Source organism: Stylophora pistillata, chromosome 11 (genome assembly GCF_964205215.1).
Source record: "Stylophora pistillata chromosome 11, jaStyPist1.2, whole genome shotgun sequence".
Taxonomy (NCBI): Eukaryota; Metazoa; Cnidaria; class Anthozoa; order Scleractinia; family Pocilloporidae; genus Stylophora; species Stylophora pistillata.
In genome coordinates this window covers 8,951,284-8,976,818 of record NC_142529.1, presented here as the reverse complement: position 1 = coordinate 8,976,818, position 25,535 = coordinate 8,951,284, and the positions used below count along the sequence as shown (strand labels likewise).

The following is a 25,535-nucleotide window of genomic DNA, read 5'->3' as shown; positions in this document are numbered from 1 at the left end:
TGTACGGACCGAGCGCAGCGAGGTCCGTACTGTCAAGACCTCGGGCCAATATTCTCCCAGTACGGCCCTCGCGCTTGGTCAATAAGATATGTTTATTTGAAATTTTATATTATTATTTGAAATGCAAAGGAAGCACAGAGGAGCAGTAGAAGTAATAAAAAGGGAATTGGGAACAACAAAACAAAAACCACTAACAGTGATTATGATAAAAAATAGGGTAATTAAGAAATCAGTAAATCTAGGTGGTTTGACTGTTGGATTGGTGTAAGAATCTTGCTATCAATAAGCATGCATGGCTTCCTTTATTTTTATTTGAAAAATTGAGGTGGCAGATTCATCATCTAATCATAATTATAAACCCTTTACACCCTAACATCAGTTTGCATATTCTCCATACTGTTCTCTATACACTTTCTTAAGTGCTGACAAGGAGAATTTGGTAAACAAGCAAGAGCTTATGATCTATAGTTAGTGATCATTCCCTTTATTTTTATGACTTTAAATTTTAGTCTTTGATTCAGGGTGATCTTGTAAGGAGAAATTAGATGTTAGTGACTCTAAGGGATCTAGGCTTAACTTTGAAAAATTACTGGTGATGCATGTAAGAAAATAGTCATTTATTTAAAGAAATTAAACATAAAATTTGTCCCAACCACAAAACAGAGAAGAGTCAATTTTGAGGGCTTGCATTCCACCCAGTTATAATTTCACCATCAGATTATACTCCAATAATTGAGCCACATAAAAGTTGTTGGTGACCCAGTCCACTTACTATGGTTATAAGTGACAACAAAATGTCTTGTTTATACTGCTTGAATTACAAGATATTAATATGAACAATAAAGGCTCTCTCCCCAAACACCCCTTTAAAAAGGCAGTACTGTATAAAATGGAAGCTTTTAGAGGCTTTCAAATAGAAGTACATGTATATTTCTTACTGAAACACTACCAGTCCAAATAAATAGCTACCCCATGGTATAACCAATCCTACTGCATATTTAGGCTGTAATGTTCTGCCATGTGTCTTCACTTTAGAAATTTTGCTCAGGGTGGGGAGGAGGGTTGGGGGGGGGGGTGTGAATCAACTAGGAATTTGTTAGGGGATTGAGCCATTTACTGGGTTCATTGTGACAAGCTTTCTGTATAATACTGGGATCAGCAATGCCTTAACTGTATTATTATTTTCGATGATGTTTCCATTTCAAACTTAATTCAAGCAGGCTTGTTTATTTAAAAAGTAGGTCTCAGATAGATTCTCATCTTGGATCAAATGCACTTCCTCTCTTTTTTTAATTTTTAGCAGGCAAAACCTAAAATTTTGTAAAAAAGAAAACTCTAAAAGATTGTGCTTGAGTGAAACTAGTCTGAAGAGAATTTTTTTGCAATTATTTTCTAATAGCATTTTTAAATGACAAAATTACTAGATTAAGTGTTCAATTCATCTTTCAGATATGAAGAGATTAGTGATACCTGCTCTAAATTTTGAAAGAAAACTGGTGACCAATAAGATGAAACCAAAAACAAAAAAATGGCACACAAAAATGAAACAAACAAACATTATAAACAAACATTAACAAACAAACAAGCAAACAAACCCCAGAGAGCCATGCATAAACTTATCGAGGAGTAAATATCACTGAAAGAAAACTGAAACTATGCTGAGCATTCTTATCTGAATATTACAAATCTGTGGTAAACTCTCCACTTCTCTTCCCTTCCTAGATAGAGAGTTCAGATGGGGAAGTTCAGTCATTGTTCTTTGTGCTACCTAACCTTATCTAGCTTTGTCAAAGGAGATCTCCTGCTCTTACAAATTGTTTCTTTAGTGCAGTTTTCCTTCTAGAGTACAGTTTGAGCACGGCTAACTGCTGCCTGGTCAGCTCATGCTATAGAGCACCCACTACCGTGCCATAACCGGTACTTGTGCTGTTTTTTAATGATCTGTCTTCTGCTCTCCAAGATTGTAACTTAATTAAGATCTATCAGTATGCAAATGACCCGGTTATTTTTTTCTTTGGCTCTGAGCCACAGGTGGTAATGAAATCAACAAAGACATACCAAGAACCTTCAGCTTAATAGTAAAGCATACCGATGGAATTTCAAGTATGACATGACTGTAATAATTGACAGGATGTTTAGTACAATACAAATTTTAATTGTCATTCATTTTACAGAAGTGATTAAAATGTAACTTCTCCCTGTAAAATTCATGCATTATCCAGCAAACAGGTAATGAGAATACTCAAACTTATCAAGTAGAATTTATTACCTTGATTGAACACCAAATTCTTGTTACCAATTTACAAAGAAATGTGTGGCAGCTAGAGGGGAGAATTAACAACCAGATCTTGGGAGTTAAAGGGTTAACCACCTGGAACAATTTACAAGCATACAAAGTAAACATAGGACCTAGGTGGAACTCCTTGCTCTATCTGGAATTCTGTGTGGAGTGATGACACTTTTTACTTAGCCAGAGATGGTGTTGAAATCAGCCAAATTTAATAAGAACCTTAAATTAGTTTATGAATGGAGATTTGGTACATAGAATTTCAAGTGTCACTTAACTGAAACAATTGACTGGGTTTAATCATATGTCCTTTAGTTTGAAAAAAAAAAAAAGTTTCACATTCCTATATGTATATACGTCGACATCTTTAGTTGCATGTACTGTAATATTTGTAGTCCAATTTAAATCTTCTCTTTGAAAATATGTTATGAAGTCATGACATAATTTTTTGCTCCACAAAATGCTATATATCAAATGATGTTACTATTATTAAATGATTATTATTATATGAAATTCAATAGAAACACTGAGTGACAGTACAAGTAATAAAAAGAGACTTAGGAATGACAAAACAGAAACCATAAACATTAATAATAATAAAAAATAATTAAAAAGAAATGAGATAATCAAGGTATTTATAGTGCCAGATTCTCACATTCAACCTACAAGGCTTCTTTTATCTTTATTTTAAAAATTTAGGTGGCAGAGTCTCAGTTATAATCATAATTATAAACCCTTTACACCCTAATGTCAGTATGCATATTCTCCATAATGTTCTATATACATTTTCTAAGATGCTGATAAGGAGAAATTGTTTAACAATCAAGAGCTCATAATCTTTATTTGATGGTCATTTTCTTTATTCTCACGACTGGTGATTGATTCAGGTGTGATCTTGTAAGGAGAAATTAGATGTCACTCTTAGCAATCTATATAAGGGTTAACTTTGAAAAATTACAAGTGATACATGTAAGAAAATAGTCATTTTGTCCCTAGTACAAAACAGAGAAGAGTCAATTTTGAGGGCTTCAGTCTCACCCAGTTATAATTTCACAGTCAGATTATACTCTATCAATTGAGCCACATAAAAGTTGTTGGTGACCCAGCTAGTCCACTTATTATGGTTATATGTGAAAAGAAAATGTCCTGTTTACTGCTTGAACTACAAGGCCAAATGTTGTTCTCTTAACATGGTATAACTTTCTGCAGAGGAAATCCATATTTCTTTGCTGACTCAGGTTGGTGGGAAAGTTCAGCCATTGTTCTACCTTACCTTATCTAGCTTTGATCAAGGGGATTCTAAGGCTGTTACAAATCGTTTCTTCAGTGCGTTTTCTTGAGATTATTCTTTCATTTGAGTGCAGTTTGAGTACAGTTAATAATCTTCTTCAATTACATCATCAAGGTAATCCAATACTCCTCTGGAGAACTTTAGCACACAGCCTTTAAATGCATATTTTTTCCTCCAGTCCTCTTCCACTGGTATGGTTGTCTTCACAATCCACTTGCCCTGTTTGGACTGATAACATTCAACTGAATGTTCTGCCTTTTTCTTAGTTTGGTCAAGGCCACCCAGTACATATAATATTTCACCAAGACAAACCATACTACCATGTGTGCGGTAAACATTCAAGTTTGCAAATAACTGCCATTCATTTGTGGCAACATTGTATACCTCACATGTTTTCAACACTGTGTTTTCTTCATCTGCTCCTCCAGGTACAAAAATATTTCCCTGAGTGGCCATGCCAAAAGCCCCACCTCTTGCTTGTTGCATTTCTGTGATTTCTTCCCACTTCTTTTTTGTAATGTCAAATCTGTCAGCTTTTGCAACATATTGGGATGTGTGTGAGGACCTCCCAACCAAAAGATACAAAAAGTTACTATATCCAATGAGACAAGACTCTTTCCTGTAGCACTGAGGAGAGGAGTGAAGCTTCTGCCATGGACATGACTCTACCAGGAATTTTTGAATGGTTGTTGTTTTTGTTGTGCCTTCAACCCCCTTAGGTCTTTTGAAAGTTTCGTCTATAGAAAATAACTCTCCTCCAATGACAGTCACTTTATCCTGCCATATGTCAAAAGGAACTGATGACCAACCATTAAAGACAGGATCATACCTCTCTGATCAACCCAAGCTACGAAACATGAACAACTGATCACGAAATCTTATCATGTGGGTTGAAAGAATGTCAAGCTGCTCTTTTGACAACCTGTTGGGTAATCCTTTCCACTCATTTTCCTGAGGGACATAACAAAGGGCATATTCTTCTCCACAAGGCACTATAGCACGTGTGTCAAGCCCTTTTCTGGGGGACTGGGAATGATCATCATCGCTTGAAAATGTAGTCTGTTTTATAGCATCTAAAACCAGCTTGAGACAACCAGGGTTGTCACGCACGAGTTCGTTTGTCACGACATTCAACAAATAGTCACGCGATACGAAAACCAGACAAACGTGACAAAGAAGCTCTTTAAACGCTGCTCTCCGCTCAGTCTTGTTATGTTCAACCCACTTTTGCGCAATCTGGAAAACATTGGCTTCCGTTTTAACCACAATCTCATCACTTGAAATCCATCTCTCCACCTCTTTAGCTTCCAAACCTAGGCATAATCCTTGTCTGCCACAGATGCGAAGTTTGCGTGAATGAAAGTCTTGCTTTCGCGTACAAGCTCTTCCCAGTCGTATTTCTCGGCGAAGTGAAAGGTTGAGACGCATTTGTCGTTTTAGGTATCGGCATGAGATTGCTTTCAAATTAGGGACAATGAGATAATTCGTTCCGGCGTCACTAACTCTTCGGCATTTTCTTCAGTTACTTCCACAGTTCCAGTGTAGATGAATTCCAAGACATCTTCCATAACAGATCCCGAAATCTCCTCAAGTCGAACGATCCCTTCACAATTTTTCTTCTGTCGCTCTGAAGAAGCTTGCAAAAGAACGGACTGGCTGCAGAAAGAACATTTCTGTGAGCCTTAATTAACTCTTGGTCATCTTTCGTAATCAAAGTTATGTCGCATAAGTGGCCTTGTTTTCGTTGTATGTTGAGCCGTTTCATCATTTCCACGCAGAAAGGATTCTATTGAGTGACAGCGATGGGTGGGAGATCTTCCATTGTCACAGGATTAGCCTTGCTTTCGGAGTTGTAAGCAGAGATGGCTATGATTAATGATGTTGGGACACCAACGCGGAAATGAAACATTTTGTGGTATCCAGGCTTTCTCCCCAGCCCCTGCCAGCATCCTTGTGACATGCAATAATGTGCAAAGTGTAATCTTAACAGAGCAAGATTTACATAGCTAAATAGTGTTGAATAAAACATTATGTTCACGTTCGAATTAAGGTGTTTACTAGAAAGGAAACCACACGCCTTCCCTCGCATATTTAATCACGTAAAAACTACCCACCAATATGTATATAAGCACTTTGATTTGCAATAAAAGTAAATGTAATCAGGACTAGAGTGTGTGCGATTCTCTCTTCGTTGAGGACCCAAAAACCGGCCCAGTCTATTAGTGTTTAGATTCCCCCATCCAATATGCAAGGCTTCTTTTATCGTTATTTACAAAAATTTAGGTGGGAGAGTCATCAGCTAATCATGATTATAAATCCTTGACACCCTAACATCATTATGCATATTCTCCATACTGTTCTCTACACATTTTCTAAGGATGTGACAAGGAGAATTTGTTTAACAATCAAAAGCTTATAATCTTTAGTCGGTGATCATTTCCTTTATTCTCATGACCTTAGTGATTGATTCAGGGGTGATAATGTAAGGAGATATTAGATGCCACTCCCTTTTTCAGGGATGAGAGAGTTAACCTTGAGAAATTACTTGTAATGCATGTAAAGAAAATAGTCATTTACTGAAAGAGTGACATCAAACATTTGTCCCAAGCAAAGAACAGAGAAAAATCAATTGTGGTAGCTTCAGTCAGTGGAGGTGCGGTGGCCTCATGGTTGGTGCACTCGACTCTGGATCAAGTGGTTCGGGTTCGAGCCCTGGCCGGGGACATTGTGTTGTGTTCTTAAGCAAGACACTTTACTCTCACAGTGCCTCTCTTCACCCTGGTGTTTAAATGAGTACCGTAAAATTTAATGCTGGTGGGTAACCCTGCAATGGGCTAGCATCCCATCCAGGGGGGAGTAGAAATACTCCTAGTCGCTTCATGCTATAGAAACCGGAGTTAAGCATGGATGGGCCACTGGCTCGTAAACAGACTTTACCAGTCTCAACCAGTTATAATTTCACAGTTAGATTACACACGATCAAAGGAGCTACATAAAAGTTGTTGGTGAACCAGACTAGATACTAAGTACTCTATATAACAAGAAAAATTTCCTGTTCCCCAGCCGGATTACTAAAAAATATGTACAGTAAAGTTAGCTCTCTCCACAAACACTCCTCAAAAAAATGTAATATATAAAACAAAAGCTTTTATAGGTATTCAAATACAAGTGCATGAATGTTTTAAAATGAGATGTTACCAGCGTCTAATTAAATAATTTGAATACATCAACAAAGTTGAAATGGTAAATTGGCCACTGTTACGGTTATAAAAGCTGACGCTTTGAGCGTTAGCCTTTCGTCGGAGCGAATAGAGGAATAGTGGCTTGTGTGTGCTTTTAAAGGCAGAAAATGGAGATATGTGATTAGTGGGAACATAGCAACGAGAAAAACATCAATAAATTAGTGGAATGAGAAGCTAACGCTCGAAATGTCAGCTTTTATAACTGTAACGGTGGCCAATTTACCATTTCAACTTTGTTGATATATTCAAATTATTTCATTACCCCCACCGACACAGCCCCAAACAGTTTCTTTAGAAACTATCAGCCTTTATTCATTTGTCTAATTAAATAGCTACCCCATGGAATAACCAATCCCATAGCATATTTGAGCCTTATCATTATGCCATGTGTCTTTACTTCTGAAATTTTGCTCAGGATTAAAAGAAAGGGGGTTGAATTGACTGAGAATTTGTTAGAGGATTGGGCCACTCATTAGGTTCAAGTGTGACAGGCATCTTGCTAGAATCAACAATGCCTATAAAGTGTATTTTTTTTTATTGATGTTTCCATGACAAGCTTAATACTAGTAGGCTTGTTTTAGTGAAAAGCAGGTCTGATGAGGTTCTCATCTTGGATCAAATGCACTGTCACTTTTTTGATTGCACAAAGCCTAACATTTGTAAAAAGAAAACTCTTGAAAACTGTGCTTAAGTGAAACTTGTGTATGTAGAACACTATTTCTATTATTTACAATGAGCACTTTTTAAACTAAAAAGTTCAATTCCTCTTTCAAATTGAATTTTTAGAAGTTCTCAGATGTTTCAAGATTGGTGATGCCAGTACAAAAATATCAAAGACACTGGGTGCTTAAAAAACAAACAAACAAACAAACAAACAAAAACATACAGGTAAAACAAAACTGAAATATATATAGTTTAAAACACAAAAATAAGCATAAACTTATCAAGGATTCAGTTTCTCAGTCCATGACAAAGCAGGCCAAATGTTGATCTCTTAGCATGGCATAACTTTCTGCAGAGGAAATTCCATGTTTCTTTCCTGACTTAGGTTGATGGAAAAGTTCAGTCATTGTTCCACCTAACCTTATCTAGCTTTGATCAAGGGGACTGTATTGCCATTACAAATTGTTTCTTCAGTGTATTTTTTTCAGATTATTTTCTTTCATTGGAGTACAGTTTTAGTTTAGTTTACCATCTTCTTCATCTTCTTCAATTGCATCATCAAGATAATCCAATACTCCTTGGGAGAACTTTAACACACAGCCTTTAAATGCATGTTTCTTCTTACAGTCCTCTTCCACTGGTATGGTTGTCTTCACAATCCACTTGCACTGTGTGGAGTCATAACATTCAACTGAATGTTCAGGCTTTTTCTTAGTTTGGTCAAAGCCACCCTGCACATACAACCTTCCACCAAGACAAACCATGCTACCATGCGTGCGGCAAACATTCAAGTTTGCAATTAACTGCCATTCATTTGTGGAAACATTGTATACCTCGCATGTTTTCAACACAATGCTTTCTTCATTTGCTCCTCCAGCAACAAAAATCTTTTCTTGAGTGGCCACACCAAAAGCTCCCCCTCTTGCTTGTTGCATTTCTGTAATTTCTTCCCATTTCTTTTCCATAATATCAAATCTGTCAGCTTTTGCAACATATTGGGATGTATGTGGGGACCTCCCACCCAAAAGTTACAAAAAGTTACCAGATCCAATGACACAAGATTTTTTCCTGTAGCACTGAGGAGAGGAGTGAAACTCTTGCCACGAACATGACTCTACATGGAATTTTTCAATGGTTGTTGTGGTGTTTTTTTTTCTGACAGTTTCATCTATAGAAAATAACTCTCCTCCAATGACAGTCACTTTGTCCTGAACTTTGAAGGAGAATATGCCGAAAGAGAATGATGACCAACCATTAAAGACAGGATCATACCTCTCTGCTTGACCCAAGCTATGAAACATGAACAACTGATCACGAAATCTTATCATGTTGGCTGAAAGGATGTTGAGCCGCTTTTTTGCCAACCTGTTGGGTAATCCTTTCCACTCATCTTTCTGAGGGACATAACAAAAGGCATATTCTTCTCCACAAGCCACTATAGCACGTGTGTCAAGCCCTTTTCTAGGGGACTGGGAAAGATTATCATCGCTTGAAAACGTGGTCTGCTTTATAGTATCTGAAACCAACCTGAGGCAGCCAGCGTTGTCACGCACGAGTTCGTTTGTCACGACATTCAACAAATAGTCACGCGATACGAAATCCAGTCGAACGTGACGAAGCAGCTCTTCAAATCCTGCTTTCCGCTCGCTCTTGTCATGTTCAACCCACTTTTGTAAAATCTGGAAAACATCGGCTTCCGTTTCAACAACAATCTCATCACTTGAAATCCATCTCTCCACCTCTTTTGCTTCCAAACTTAGGAATTCATCCATGACTGCCACAGACGCGAAGTTCTCGTGAATGAAACTCTTGCTGTCGCTTACAAGCTCTTCACAGTCGTATTTCTCGGCGAAGTAAAAGGTTGAAATGCAGTTTGTTGCACACATTTTTTGTTGTATATATCGACCAGGGGTTGTTTTCAAATTTGGGACAATGAGATAATTCGTTGCAGCGACTAACTCTTCGGCATTTTCTTGAGTTACTTCCACAGTTCCAGTGTAGATGAATTCCAGGACATCTTCCATTACAGATTCCGAAATCTCCTCAAACCGAACGACCCCTTCCCGATTTTCCTTCATGTCGCTCTGAAGAAGCTTGCAAAAGAACGGACTCGCTGCGGAAAGAACATTTCTGTGAGCTTTTAATTCCTGGTCATCTTTCGTAATCAAAGTTATGTCGCATAATTGACCTTGTTTTCGTTGTATGTTGAGCCGTTTCATCATTTCCAGACAGAAAGGATTCTGTTCAGTGACAGCGATGGGTGGAAGGTCTTCCATTGTCAAAATATTAGCCTTGTTTTCGAGGTTTGTAAGCAGAGTTGGCTGTGATTATGCGTTGAAACACGAATACGGAATTAGTAGAACTTTATGGTACTTAGGCTGCCCCGGCTTAGTAAGGGGCGGCTACACTAGGGGACAGGCGCAGAGATCGATAGGGGAAAGTGGTACGGAAGATGGGAGAGGAAAGGACGGAACGCACACCATTTAACCGGGATTAGTAGTGACGAGAAAATGCTTGATACCAATACTCCTCAACCATCGATGTGGAGTGTTCAGAAATCAGTGGAGGGTTGCGGGTCAGTGTATGAGTAGTTTAAACTGGGGAGTACAGTTCTGCAGTAATGTGCTTTCCGCTGCAAGTCCGTTCTTTTGCAAGCTTCTTCAGAGCGATATGAAGGAGAATAAAGAGGGAATTGTTCGCTTTGAGTTATGGAAGATGTTCTTTAATTACTCTACACTGGAACTGTGGAAGTAACCGAGGAGAGTGCGGAAGAACTCGTCGCTGCAATAAATTATCTACTACTACCCAGCTTGAAAGTCATTTCCGGTCGAATCCTAAAGCAGAAGATGAACTACTCAAACTGTATTTAAACTTTTTACCTTGCTGAGAAATATCAATGCGACGAACTTTTAACCGGAAGCAATAATTTTATCCACGAAAGTTTTGTTTCTGTGGTATTAATGGATGAGTTTTTAAGCTTGGAGTCTGAAGAAGTCGAATGGTGGCTTTCAAGCGACGAGGTCATAGCGAAGGTGGAAGCTAATGTCTTTGAAATCATGTTGAAGTGCATTGAACACAACAAAAGGGAACGGAAAGCAAATTTGGAGGAATCGTTTCGTCACGTTCGGCTGGACTTCTTATCGCTTGACTTAATTGATGTCGTGACAAACGAACTTGTACAAGAAAACTTTGTTTGCTTAAAGATGGAGTTGAATGCATTAAAGAAGACCACTTTCTCAGTTGAAGGAGAACAACAGCAATCGTCGAGAAAAGGAGTCGAAACAAGCGCCATTGTAACCTGTGGAGGAAGATACACTCTATGTTATCTTCCTGAGTGACCAGTGGAAACGTTTAGCCGACAACCCGTCGTTTGGCATAAACAATGATTTTCACATTGTAAAATTCCACGGGCAGTTGTATGCATTTCCGAGTAGCTATGGCAATGCAGAGGGTTTTAATCCAGTTTTAAACGCTTGGTCCATGTTAGACATTTCTGCAAATTACTCCCCGGTTGTTGCCATTAAACGAGAAATCTACGCCGTCGAGGTTCAAACTTCTCCGGAACAAAAAATACAATGTGAAAAAATACAATGTCGAATCTTGTCTTTGGGAGACACTTCTCTCGTCTCTTGAAGGCTGTAGAAGGGAAGCTTGTGTTTTTGCAGCCGGCAGTCATCTCTACGTGCTCGGTGGGAGTCCTCCCTCTTCGTCACAAAACGTCGTGAAAGCTGAGAGATTTGACACTGTGGAAAACAAATGGGAGGAAATCGGTGATATGCGAAAAGAAAGAGGCAATGCTTTTGGAGTGGTCATGCATGAGAAAATCTTTGTCGCTGGTGGATCGCATAGAGAGAGACCATCAGTGTTGCAAACTCGTGAGGTGTATTATATGTCAACAAATGAGTGGCACCTGACCGATCCTTACCGGAAGCTTGATTGTTTCTCGTAAGGGCGGAAGTAATATGGTTTGTCTCAATGAAAAATTGTTTGTGTTGGGTGGAAAGAATGACCGTAACGAGGCCGAACAGATGATTGAATGTTTTCATCCTGTGGAGGGCAAATGGATTCAGAAGACAATCATACCAGCGGAAAGGATTTATAGAGGGAATAAAGATACATTTACTGGCTGCGCACTGAAGCTTTCCAAGGGAGTGCTGGACAAACTTAAAGTTATCGGAGAGTAGTCTCTCAGACTCTTAATTTGCGGCAAAGATGTCAGTAGGCTGCGATAAGAAATGGCACATTAGGCTATTTTGACTGTAGTATTTGTTGCACAAAGTAATGGGCACAAAGTCAATATAAAACCGCCATGCAAGATGTATTCTACTCTCGTCAACGTAATTAGAAGGTCGCGGATCTAGTTACCAGTACCACATTGACAACATCACAGTATGAAACTGTTAGGCTTAGCTCGCTACCCTCAACATTGGTTGCTAACCTGAAGATGACACTATCAACCTTCTATTGCACAAGTGCTAGATAAGAGGTGAATCTTTTGAATACACTAATTATGTGAGCAACCCATAATTATACCAATTTATTTGTTATGCTAAGTCCTTGATTTCTACCAAGTTTCACCGAAATTGATTAAATATCTCGAAAATTAGGCCAAAACAGTTTTCTCTAATTTGCAGTTAAGTACCATCTTGATTAAGCTCTATAAAAGTTCACTATGAGAAAAGGGAAATAGCCAATTCTAGACGAACAATCCCGGCAGCCCCTGCGCTTATGGGTGGAATTTTACCCATCATTTCCGCTAGTTTCGGACATATATTGCGTTACTTTCTATTCTTTCCGATCCAAATCTTTCTCTATAAAACTCACCCAAGAGACTAGGTAAATAGCAACCTCAAGATGAAAAAGTCATTTTTTAAAAATTAATTTCGTCCTCCTAAACGGATCTTGGATAGATATTCTAGTCTTCTCGGATAAGGACGAATAAACCGTAGGTCCCGTCTCCTACAGGGTTAGGGGTAGGAGACGTTAATTTCCCACGCACGAGATTACTGTGTGGTGGATGTCCTCCCCTGGGGTGGGATGGGTGGGTGAGGGCCATGAGGGAGAGTACAGTTTCTTTACTGTAATTATGTACCCTCAATAAATAAATTTTAAAGTTGAAGTTAAAGTTAAAGTAAAGACCTGTTAAAGTTAAAGTAAAGATCTGTTGATATATCCAAATTATAAAGTTAAAGTACATAGGTATTGTTTAGTTCATGGAATCGTTTACTTCTTTAAGGTAAGAACTGCCGCTGTTGAGCATGGATGTAAGAAACTTTTGAATACAGGGAAGCCCACAAACCAATAAAACTTAGTTGAATCTCTGTTTGTGGCTATGTTCGTACCTAAGTCACGACAGTGGAAACGTAAGCCCCACGCCAGACTGCGGGTGCTTGCAAATTAAAGGGCCAGTACTTGTTCGGCAGTATTTCTCGTCCTCTTCAGAACCAGAGTTTTTGGCCGACATGTTTTGCCATTTTTCGTTATTCTCGCCTCACTATCATTTGGTTTATCATACGCATCCTTGAGCAGGAGATGATAAACAGTTTATAGTTTCTTGCCCTTGAATAAATGATATACCTGTATCTTTTTATACATAAGTTTTGTACTAATATGTCGTCAGGAGTTTGGTTTCAAATCTATCCAGTCTCTTTACTTCTTTTCCCCAAAATTCCGATTACTGGCTTGAGATCATCATTCATTGAGCACCTCTTTAACCATATCTACTCGTCGCCAGAGTTCTCCCGGCCAGGGGGACTCAGGAGCTTAGATGAAACTGGGAACCAGCCATGCTTCCGCTTTCGATGTCCAGTACCTGTGCGGTTCCTCAGCAAAATTAAAGCTATGGAAGATATACAGCCCATCTCAGCTACTGAACAGGTCCCGTTCTGTGTAGAATTGATGAAGCGCCTCAACATTCAGCGAAAACAAGATTATTTGTGCGACATTACTTTGGTTTCCAAAGATAACAGAGAGTTAAAGGCTCAAAGAAATGTTCTTTCCGCCGCAAGTCCATATTTTTGCAGACTTCTTCAGAGCGACATGAAAGAAAATCGAGAGGGGATCATTCGATTTGAGGAGATTTCAGGATCTGTTATGGAAGATGTTTTAGAATTCATCTACACTGGAACTGTGGAAGTAACTCAGGTAAATGCAAAGGAACTTATCGCCGCAGGGAATTATCTGATCATACCGAGCTTGAAAACGCTTTCAGGGAGGTTTTTGGAACAAGAAATGTCCCAAATGAACTGTATTTCAACCTTTTACTTCGCTGAGAAATACGATTGTGACAAGCTTATCGTCAACAGCAGGCGTTTCATTCACAAAAACATCGTTTCCGTGGCAAAACTGGATGAATTTTTGCACTTGGAAGCTAAACAGATCGAGAGGTGGATTTCGTCCGATGAGATTACCGTCAAAGAGGAAGCTGATGTTTTTAAAATCATTTTAGACTGGGTAAACCACAGAGAGAGCGAGCGAAAAACAGCATTTGAAGGATTGTTTCGTCATGTTCGGCTGGGTTTCCTGTCGCGTGACAGTTTGCAAGATATCGTGACAAACGAACTTGTCCGTGACAGTGCTGTCTGTTTGAGGCTAACAGTCGATGCTACTTTTAAGATGGCTACTTTTGTCAATGAAGATGATCTCCCACAATCACCGAGAAAGGGAACTGATACACGTGTTATTGTAGTTCGGGGTGGCAAGTACACTTTTTGTTATATTCCTGAAGAAGACTTGTGGAAGCGTTTACCTGATGGTACGAAGGAGCTCAATGCCAGTACATCGAAGATGATAAAATTCCGTGATCAGTTGCTCACCTTCACCAAATCTGAAGGCGCAGAGAGATACGATCCAATTTTTAACGATTGGTCAGCCTTGAAATCGCACGCGGAGTCCTCTAACGTAGCTATCGTTAAAGGGAAAATTTATGCTGTTCAAGTAAACACCACTGACCAGAAAACTACGGTCGTAAAGTACAATGTAGAGCTGTGTAAATGGGAGACAGTTGATCTCTCGTTTGATCAAGATTGTAGACTGAATACTTGTGTTGTTGCAGCTGGTAGACACCTGTTTATGATTGGAGGGTGGAAAAAAACAAAGGAGTATTTCGCAAAAGGTGAGAGATTTGACACCGTGGACAAGAAATGGGAAGAAATTGCTGATATGCAGGCAGAAAGAGCTGGCGCTTTTGGGGTGGCCACTCGAGAGAAAATCTTCGTCGCTGGAGGGCTATGCGGAGGAAAATTACCCATTACTTGCGAGAGGTATGATATATCAACAAATGAATGGCAACTTTTTCAAGGCCTAAACGTTCCTCGTTACTGTGGTAGTATGGTGCAGCTGAGTGGAAAGCTGTACGTATTGGGTGGAGTGAGTAAGGGCAACCCAAGTGAACTGAGTGTTGAGTGCTATGACACTGCTTCGGACAAATGGATCCAGAAAACAACCATACCAGTGGAAAGCATCTCCACAACATATAATCCGTTTATTGGATGTGCAATGAGGCTTTCCAAAGGAGCACTAGATGAACTTAGTATTATAGAGGTGTAGTCCCCCATTCACTCCACGACTCTTTAAACCGTCTGGATAGTTAAAAATACTGACTGGCGCTCCCTAATTGGACGACTTTGCACATCATTTGTCGCCCGGGGGGTAAGAATTTACCTGATCCCTCAATAGGCTATGTAGTATTCTAATGATTCTCCTTTACTGACAGTCAATTTCTTATAGTCCCCCTCTATTGGCGACGACCGATCCCCCCTCCATTTCCCCTGGAAACCATTTGATCCTCACAAATTCTCCAACCCACCCCCCCTGTAACTGCATTCCCTTGTCAGTTTTGAGAAGGACATGACATACAAGTTTGGTGTTTAACAGGGATGACGACCTAGTAACCTTACAGTGTGGACATACTACGGTTTCTTCCTCAATATGGTTATCTGGAAGGGAGTGATTGCAGACAAGACATGACATATTTTTCTTTATTTCTATCACTACACACTGTCCTGTAAGATGGTTCTCTTGAAGACCTGGTGTATTTGTATTGGCATCTGTAATTTCGTCTACTTCTTGTACAACTGTGGTTTCCTTAGTGTTTACAAATTCTGTGTCGTCAAAGGAACGTACGGTTACATTTTGCAGCAAATAGCTTTTACCCGAGGAAACTTTGTCAATAGTGTCTTACCAAAGTATTAATTGAATGGAATTTGTGCGATCAGCTACCATACACTCAACTTTGTAGTAGCTAGATTTTGTCGTTCTTGACAACGGCTTGTTTGTGTGGTTGTTTTGTAATGACTTTAACTTAGAGGTCAATTCGCTGATAAATAGGTGCCTCTAGAGCTTCTTCACAGGTGTGAAGCTTGTTGTAAAATTTTCCATTGTAAGGAAATGCAAGACTTGTGGAGTGGAGTTGGGCACTTTTGGAGAGAGTATATTCTTCCTTGTCAAAGAATAGTCTCTTGGTGTGCTTTCTTGTTCCAGTTATTTTGATGGGGGACTTCTTTTCAAAAGCTTGTTGTTGTGTTGATCTCTGCTTTGGAGAGTAGCACACCAAACGGACACTATTTTTCACTAGTTTGTACACTACAATCAAAAAAATTGTTTGCGATTTTGTTGCAGTTTTGATGGGACTCAGCTGACGATACCCTTCAAGGGGCTAGAATAGAAAATAAGCTAAAATTTGTTGAAAATTAAAAGAAACTGTGTTTAAATAACATCCAGTTATGATATAGATGAGATACACTGTAGATCTGATAAATGTATGAGAGCTGTCATTGTTCAGTATGCCATAAGGAGGTACAAAACTTGGATCAGACTGACTGGATCACCTAATTTTGGTTAAATGAACTCAGATCAACTATAATTTGAACTGAATTATAAAAAATTGTGTTTTGCTACAGGTAGTGCAGACTCAGAGCTCTTAACCCTCAGACATTGAGCGTGAGATTTAAATGGATGCAATTTCACACTCTCGTACTTAAACAATATTATCTCTAATGCATTCCAGTCTTTTGATTATACAGTACAAGTTTATTTGAAGTAGAAAATTGCGAGCAAAGTATACCAACATAACCTATGATCATTGTAATATTGTAGGAAGAAGCAGGACGAGACAAATATAAATGTCAACAGAACGACAGGTCTTTTTTAATCAAGATGGCGTTTCAGGCAAAAATTTTAGGAAAATTCACGAGGCGCTTTGTATACTTCAAACAACATTTAAAGTGTCACAAATTTAAAAGGGAAACTATCAGATTTCTCCTCTCGTGTGAAAGTTTTCAGGGAAATCTTGAGGTTTTCACTTGTGAAAGAAAAAAATCACGTCACGTATACTTTAGGAGGCAAATCACGCCCCACGCTGGTTCATAGATTCACCTACGAATCACGCTCGCCTCTCTGTAAAATTCACGCGTCACAGCACAAGCGTCAGATAATAATTATGGGCCTAATCATTCATCAGGTTAAAAATCCTTGCCACCTTCTGATTAGTTTTAACAGCTAGATATTTTTTCAATTGTGGCTGGTATGTCTCCTTTCCTTAAAGTTCAAGTGATATTTAGTCTTATTGAATGGTGCAAAGGTGGGTCTAGGGTTTGTGTGAGATATGGAAATCCTAGAAAATAATAGAATTTCGCCCCTCACGGGCAGGAGGATCTTGATGGGTTAATTTGAAAATTTTTCTTAAGCGGACCTGTGGTCTTTCGATTTATGGTGCTGGTAAAGGACCATCGAACCCTTTGTAAAGAGATGCCACAAAAGACGCTATATTTTCTATGAACCGAGTCTATTAGAAAAAATCGACAGAAAACTTCTGCTCTTAAGCGAGACTTTAGAAGGCGAACTACATCATTACACTCCTTGCAGTCAACTGTGGGAGACAAATCTCTCTTCTCACCGTGAACAATACTTCAACTTTCTTTAGAATTACAGACCACTTAACAATTGTGTTGTATATTGTATTGAATGTTTTGATAGTTCGAAAGAGGAATGGAAACAACCATACCAGTGACAAAGATCGTCCTGAAAGATAAAGATCAGCGTTTTCCAAGTCTTCTACTCGTCTCTAGAGTCCCCCAGGGGACTAAGAAACCGAACGGGCGTATGGGAAAACGGGAACCATCATCACTTCCGCTTTCGATCATGTAGTGTCGTCATTCAGACACTAAGAGACTGTTACTCGTTCATTGCCAAAGGCTAACTGAACTTTATAAACAAACACATTACACCTATAGAAGTAGATGAGTTCACTGACTTATAGTAATTTTACAGCATGCAGGTATTTCCAGTATAGTAGGATTACTGCGTGTAGTACATTTACTACAAAGTGCTCACCTGACAACCCATACTAGGTTGTTGTCAATAATTAATATAGGTACATGTAGAATCAATACACAACAGTTAATAGGGTTAGGGTTAGGAATTAAAGTACAAAGTGCTCACCTTACAACCCATACTAGGTTGTTGTCAATAATTAATATAGGTATAATCAATACACTACATCCCTCCTGGCCGACGTTGCAAAGTTATTTTATCAATTAATGCATTTAATTAGTAGTAAATAAAATTTTCATTATCCCTTGTTGATTTAACTACTCGTCCTGACGTAGTGGTAACAACATTGCCCTCGTTATTCTGAGAGGCTTGCTCATCACAATGACCTACTGGCTCATTGCTTTTACAAGCACCAGGGTTGGTCATACCCTTATCGCTAGAACCTAAAACTTCGTGGTTGTTCTGTAGTTCTTCTACAATTTCTGAACTCGAAATTGGCACATGCTTTAGATATTTCGCGTTCCGAATTAGAATGGCACCGGTATCTACATTAAATACACCGAAAGTGTCTCTTCCCAGCGCCTTGACGATTACATGCTTAGCTGACTGGAACTTAGAATCCAGTTTGCTAGGCCTCATGTTTGTGCAGAATACAACGTCGCCTACTTTAAAATCATGCAAGGCTACGTGACACCTAGTGTCATGATAATCTTTAAGTCGTGCTTGGTAACTCTCGCATTTTGCACGGTGCGCTTGCTCTAACTGTGGATCGGGACTAGGTTCGATGTGCGGAACCTTCATGCGGATTTCGTGGTTAAAGAGTAATTTGGCAGGCGAATTTCCGCTAATCGGATGAGGAGTTGCCCGATAAGACATGAGAATCTTCGGTAATTCTCTCTGCCATTACTCTCTGCGATTACGGCGCGAAAATTCTTCTTGAGATAGTAATAATAATAATAATAATAATAATAATAATAATAATATATTTATAGAGCGCTTTAACTATTGGTCAATATTCAAAAGCGCTGCACAATAAGAATATTTAACAATTATTCCACGAGCGCGCTTTGGATATGAGATGATAGATAGCCAACGAGGCGCATAGCGCCGAGCTGGCTATAATCATCTCATATCCAACAAGCGCGAGTGGAATAATTGTTTTATTAAAAACGCCCCCAAGAAATTATTATTTTGTAAGAAGAAACCGGATTTTTTAGCTCCCTTTTGATTTTAAGCTGACGCGTACGCTTACCATATTTGTAGATTATGGTATATTGTCTCATATACCATAATGGCTAAGCCAATAAAAAGTCATGAATTGCATTATCCAATGATCCAGTTTTTAATAAATATCAAATAGACCAAAAGTCACAAATTAAAAGCCTGGTGGTCCCTGTAATCTGATTGGCTCTAATTGGTGCGATTTATTCACGAATCGCACCATTTTTTGCTCTAAATCGCATCATTTTACGCTTGACTGAGTTTTTGACACATGACGTCAGTCTTTCTGTTTTGTATAGGTAATCACATGATTTCGAGTGCAATTTGGAATAAATAAGCACGAGTAAATTTTTTCAAAGACTAACAAAATTGCATGGGCCCGTAGGGCGAGTGCAATTTGTGGTCTTTGAAAAATTTAAAAGTGCTTATTTATTCCAAATTGCACGAGAAAATCATGTGATTATGTATCAATAATATACATGAAAAAATACGAGGTAGCTTCTCATAACTACGCAGAAGAAAAGCGCGCACATCAGGTGCAAAAATAATTTATTCAAACCGTGCAATTGACATTGACCTTGACATTGACCAATCATTCTGACCAATCAGAATGTCTGGTTTGTTTCTTTCTTTGCACTGAATTAACCCTCTTCTGCACTGAATTAATCCTCTTCTGCACTGAATTAACTCTCTCCTGCACTGAAACTGAAAACTGCAGTCATCTTAACCAATCAGAACTAAGAAATTTTTTCATGTATATTATTATCGGTATTATACATTAGCCTTGCAATGAAAACTCTGTTTGGTTCAGAGCATACAGTCAATATAAAATAGTGTGTGAAGCTGACATGATAACTTGATATCTGCAGCAAATTTTGGGTTATCATGTCAAGTTTAAAGTCTGCCTAGTTTCCAAGCCCCTCGTCCGTGTAGTGTTCTCAAACTTTTGCCAACCAATCAGAGAGGTGTATTCTTTTGCAATTGTTTAAGAATGTGTAATAAACAATTACTGAATTTGGGTTTTGCATGATATTATGATTTATCAAACCTTTCATCTGTGTTATCTGCCTCAGCCTTTGGCTTCGACAGATATCAATTCAGACCTCTGCATCGATAATTTAAAGATTAAACGAGACTTACCTGTAAGTTGAAGTTTGATGTGAATTCTACCGATTCATAGTCAGGGACAGAGGAGTCACGTGAGATTGCGCGAGCAAGCCAGATCAGTATTCAACAGTGAATGAGCACAGGAAAAGGATAGGGTGGGGACAAGTCAAATATATATATAAATTTGTCTTGTATGAAAATACACATGTTGGGTGGGCACGTGACTCCTCTGTTCCTGACTATGAATCGGTAGAATTCACATCAAACTTCAACTTATAGGTAAGTCTCGTTTAATCTTTAAATTCTACCTCATCATAGTCTACGTCACAAAGGAATCACGTGAGATTTCAAAGCCCTGTGGTCATGAACAAAGACAACAAAAAATAGTTTACATGGAGCATTGGTTGGTTTCTGGTAAAACTTAGCGAATGTTCCGCAGTTAGACCAACCTGCAGATTCCAGAATAACTTCTAATGGGGTTCCTGCCTTGGCAGCAGCACTGGTGGATGCTGCCCTAGTGCTGTGGGCCCCAAATTTTGTGGTATCTATGCCCCCATCTTTCAAGACATTTTTGATCCAACGTGCAATTGCGTCCTTGCTAACAGGTTTAAATGGTTTCTGAAAACTCAACAGTAACTTATTTCTATCAGTGTCACCCCTATGAGCACTTGCCTTATCAACATCTTTCAAGTGACGAATAACACATAAATTAGGCTCCTGGTCAAACGCTTCCAGTTCAATAGGCTTCTGATGTATCCCTGGTCTGGAGTGCTTCTGGAGGCTGGTCAAATAAAAAATACATTTCTTGTCTGACATGTCCATATGATTAACAGCTAAGCAATGGATGGTTTGTGTTCGCTGACCAGTTAAAAGAGCCAGTAACACAACTTTAAATGTAAGTTTCTTAAGCTAAATGTCCTCAACAGGAGGGTAGGAACGAAGATGATTTAATACTTGACTGACATCCCAGATAGCTTCATAAACGTAGTAATGAGGGCTTCTATTCAAAAACGCCCTTTAGAAAACGCTTTACCAAAGGTTGTGTATCAGAATTACTAATGACAAGTATTGTTGAAATGGCTGATCTTACTGTATCAACTCCACTATAGCCAACACCTGAGCTGACTAGTTTTGCAAGAAAGTTTATCCCGTGAGCTACGGTGGCTGAAACTGGACTGATCCCTTTGGAGAAGGTCCAGTTTCTTGTGTAATGGGTGTACTTTCTGTGGGTGGCTGGGTAACATAAGTAGTCTGGCACTGTGCTGCAGAAGAACTGGACAGCTTATCAGCATTCTCATAGCCATTGAGTACCACACCTGAGTTGGCCACCTGGGAATTACCACTACCCCCGTCGCTTTATCTTGTTCCAGTTTTTCAAGAACCTTGGGAATCATACTGAAAGGAGGAAAATAATAACTGCTTAGGTCATTCCACTGAGCCAAGAATGCATCTACTAAGTATGCTCCAGGGTCAGGTGTGTAGGATATATATCTTAGAAATTGTTTATTGAGTCTTAACGCAAACATGTCAATATGTGGGTAAGCTTGCCATTTTTCAAGAGCTTTAATTAAGAGTGGAGTTCAGCATCCACGCAGTATTGGTGTTTATTTCCCTTGACTGTCTGTCAGCTGCTTCATTACATTTTCCTGCAATGTGTTCTGCACAAATCCATATATATATATATTTTTTTTTATAGCCATGCACCAACTCCAGATATCTGAAGCCACTTTGTTACATTTTACCGGGTGATTAGTGCCCATGTTATTTATTGCTGCCACTGTTGTTGTATTATCAATTTTCAGTCCGACATGTTTACTATTTAGATTTGTCACAAAAGCTTGAAGTGAAAAGAATGCAGCCATTAACTCAAGGTAATTGATATGCTCTTCAACTTCTTGGGGTATCCAGTGGGCCCCACAAGTCATATCATTGAAAACGCCTCCCCACCCAATTTTTGATGCATCAGTGCTAATTGTTAGAGTGGGGGGTCATGATTTATAACATTGAATGAGTTCTCAATGTTTTTGATCCACCATTGTAGTTCTGTTTTAGCATCTGTGGAGAGCGACATAAAGGCCTCATAGTTGCCATTATTGTCTTTAATAGCATGTGATTTCTCTTGTTTTAGTTGTCTGTAATACAGTGGCCCATACATAACTGCAGGGAAACTTAAGACCAGTGGTCCTAGGACACTTGCAACCTCTCTTATACTGTATTTTGACCTCTCCTGCAGTGCTGTGCATGCATTCTTAATTTTTATCTATTTTATTTTATTTTCTTCCTCTATGGTCAGTCTGACAGTCATTGTGACGGAGTTTAACACAACTCCAAGAAAAACAACTTCTTGGAATGGTATCAGGCATGATTTTTCAGGGTGGGCACAAAATCCAAGGTTAACATTTACAGTTTTAAGGTTTCAAGCACAGTAGTTAGACATTCAGTATAAGTATCACCCTGAATGTAATTGTCATCAATATAAGCTGCCAAGATGTGGCCTTGTAACCTAAGACAAGAGTGGACTGGCTTTATGAGCTTTGTAAATTTCCTATGGCAAAAACATAGCCCATTAGGAAAACAGATAAACTTGTATAAGTTTCCTTTCCAGTGAAACTTGAGATATGTTTGGTGCTTCTCCGATACTAGCAGAGAGTAGTAGGCATCTTTGAGGTCAGTGGTGGCCATGAAACAATTTAGTCACATAAGTTTAATCACTGAGCTAAGTGTATCCATTTTGAAATGGTGATAAACAATGCTCTTGTTAAGTGCTTTAAGATTTAAAATCAGACGGTGTGATCCCTCTTTCTTTTCCCTCAGAAACATGGGGGAAATAAAATCACCAGTTTCCCGGTCAGTTCTGACAATCACACCTTTGTTTAAAAACTTTTCGATCTCAGTCTCAATTATTTGTGACTCAGTATCTGAGAACTCTCGAATGGCCGTTGGCCTATGTTGGATTGGCAGGTACTTAAGGTCAATGGTTGTACCAGTTATCATATCTAAAATTTCACGATCAGATGTTATAGTTCTGCAGTTGGAAAGGAAACTAGTAAGGTTACCTGCTTTAAAGCATGTCACATGTTGCTCTAAGCCTGTAATGATAACTGGTAATAGGGTTTCAAATTTACTTACATCATGAATAACTGTTTGCAATGTGGAAGATAGGCTCACTTGGAGTCCTCTCTCTTCTGGCCTGAATAGCCTTGCTTGTAATCATGCCCTTGAGTGACAGAGCTAGCAATTTTGTTACACTATTTTATTGTTTTTAAACTGCTTTGCACATCATCTCCAAGGAGGAAATCCGTAACTGGGATTTGCTGATTGCAAAGGGCACGGAGCTCCTTGTTTATTGAGGGTCTCATAATATCCCGCCGCCGTAATGAAAGCTCATAAGTTGCGTGTCCCAGCAGAGCAAGCGAATCGGTCAAAGAGGAAATAATTTTTGGTTTTTCATCCATCTTCCCTTTGACTTTACTTATCTTCTCAGTTGCCTCTGCAAGCGCAATGGTGGCTTTCACAACGGTCTGTTGGACATTTGCGAGGCGCAAGTCTTGTGATTTGACCGGTGGTTTGAGTTTACCCCATAGTTCGTGGTTCACGAGGGGCACTTTCAATTTTTCGCAGTTGCCGGGTCGGACATACAGTTCTAGTTTTTCTTTAAGCTTCGCTTCTCTGAGTTTACCAGCAAATCTCTTATTAATAAGATTCGCCATATGTTCATTTATATTTGGGCCCGTTTTATCGACCTTGTTGTATTCTTCTTCAACCTCTTTCAAGAGTTTGTCACTCGAGTCGCTATCTTGTTCTTCTTCCCCAAGGATGGCGTTAACTTCGTCGCTATCAGAGTCGTCCGATGCGTCATCGGAATCAGACAAAGCTTTTCTAGCTTTCTTTTTTGAGGGTCCCGGTTGGGAGTTTGAGTCAGTTTTTGACTCTACCTTGGACGTTTGCGGTACTTTCCGCTTTAATGAGGCATCGGTGATGCATGTTGACGTTCCCGCCAAAAGATCAACTTTCTTTTGCAGGCCTTGAATAGCTTCCCATAGTTTATTGGGAGCGATAGCATGAGCACCGGTGGTATCATAGTCATTTCCGTCTTCGGCTAGCAGTGCATTTTCGTCTTCTTCTCCGCTAGAGACAGATTTACCGTCTTTCTCTATCCTCTCATTCACCTCTTCTTTCGCCATAACCGAAAGCTTACTGCACACTGATCTGGCTTGCTCGCGTAATCTTACGTGATTCCTTTGTGACGTAGACTATGATGAGGTAGAATTCATGATTTCATGCTTAACCTCATCCAATAATTGCTTATTGTTTAAGTTGTACTGGTATACATGCATAATCTGGTCATTATATTCCAGAATGGAAGATCTGCCACCAATCTCTGTCACTGAACAGAATATTTTTTGTGTTTAAGTTGTACTGGTATACATGCATAATCTGGTCATTATATTCCAGAATGGAAGATCTGCCACCAATCTCTGTCATTGAACAGAATATTTTTTGTGTTTAAGTTGTACTGGTATACATGCATAATCTGGTCATTATATCCCTAAGAGTGACTAGTATCTAATTTCTCCTAACTATACCATCACTGAATCACCCATTAAGATCAGGAGAATTGAGGAAATGATCACCAACTATAAAGGCCCTTGATTGTTACACAAATTCCCCTTGTCAGCAGTTTAGGAAATGAATATAGAACTGTAGAGAGAATGTGCATATTGATGTGAAGGTGTAAAGGGTTAATTGTTGTGGTACTCCCAAAGGAGTTAAAATATGCTAGTAGAAAGAGCCCCTGGCCAAATGAGAAAATATGTGGATTGAGAAAGAGGCTTCTGGTCAAGCTCTGAGGAATGTTAATTCCACTACAAAATTATTTGTTGCAGGCCTTGAAAGCAGGTCAGGTCTGTTTTACCAGATACCTGCATGAGAACTATCTTTGATCAGGTGACTGAAAGCAGATGCTGCGAAGATTAGTTTAATTGATGAAAATAACTTCAAAATAGATGGGAAATGGCAATTTTGTAAAATGAATTCACAGTTATTTGTACTAGTGCCAACCCTCCAAGCACACAGGTTTCTGCTTTGCCAAAAACTACAACTTACCTCCCCCCTTTAGGTCAAGTATCAGTGGCTTCTATGTGACCAAAAGATTGATTGCTAGAATTTGGTGCAAAATAAATTTAGATATTAAACACTCAATACTGTTACATGCTTGAACATGCTCACACACTTTAAAATTCAACACACCTGACTGAAAAATGCTCCATTCTTTCTAATAACAGCACACCAAGTCATTAATGTGTAACGAGAAACCCAAGGGTAGCTTGGGTTTCTCTCGACCAATTAACCTGTTCGGCCCTTGATCCCCACATCAGCTTTCATGTCATGATTATCAGAAAGTGTAACATACTACTGGAGTTGTGGCGTTGGCGTGCCCGCGATACAATTG

The 25,535-nt window shown here is 39.1% G+C and overlaps 3 protein-coding genes and 2 pseudogenes across 3 annotated transcripts; 2 read left to right on the top strand and 3 right to left on the bottom strand.

Moving 5' to 3' along the window:
- Positions 1-2,134: 2,134 nt before the first annotated feature.
- Positions 2,135-5,746, bottom strand: LOC111347244 (kelch-like protein 7). The gene is given in 5 exon segments (XM_088739276.1): positions 2,135-4,900; positions 4,903-5,006; positions 5,008-5,072; positions 5,075-5,199; positions 5,202-5,746. Coding segments are annotated over 5 exon segments (1,998 nt in total). The 5' UTR covers positions 5,668-5,746; the 3' UTR covers positions 2,135-3,662.
- A 944-nt stretch (positions 5,747-6,690) lies between these two features.
- LOC111347243 (kelch-like protein 7) lies at positions 6,691-9,759 on the bottom strand (annotated as a pseudogene).
- Positions 9,760-9,985: 226 nt separating this feature from the next.
- On the top strand, positions 9,986-12,030 carry LOC148719908 (kelch-like protein 24; annotated as a pseudogene).
- Positions 12,031-13,324: 1,294 nt separating this feature from the next.
- Positions 13,325-17,787, top strand: LOC111347240 (kelch-like protein 25). Its single transcript, XM_088739736.1, has one exon. The coding sequence runs from the start codon at positions 13,325-13,327 to the stop codon at positions 15,029-15,031; it is 1,707 nt and encodes a 568-aa protein (XP_088595862.1). The 3' UTR covers positions 15,032-17,787.
- A 4,593-nt stretch (positions 17,788-22,380) lies between these two features.
- On the bottom strand, positions 22,381-24,377 carry LOC148719907 (uncharacterized). The gene has a single exon (XM_088739271.1). It carries the CDS (start codon positions 24,265-24,267, stop codon positions 23,332-23,334), a length of 936 nt encoding a protein of 311 aa, XP_088595397.1. The 5' UTR covers positions 24,268-24,377; the 3' UTR covers positions 22,381-23,331.
- Positions 24,378-25,535: the final 1,158 nt, after the last annotated feature.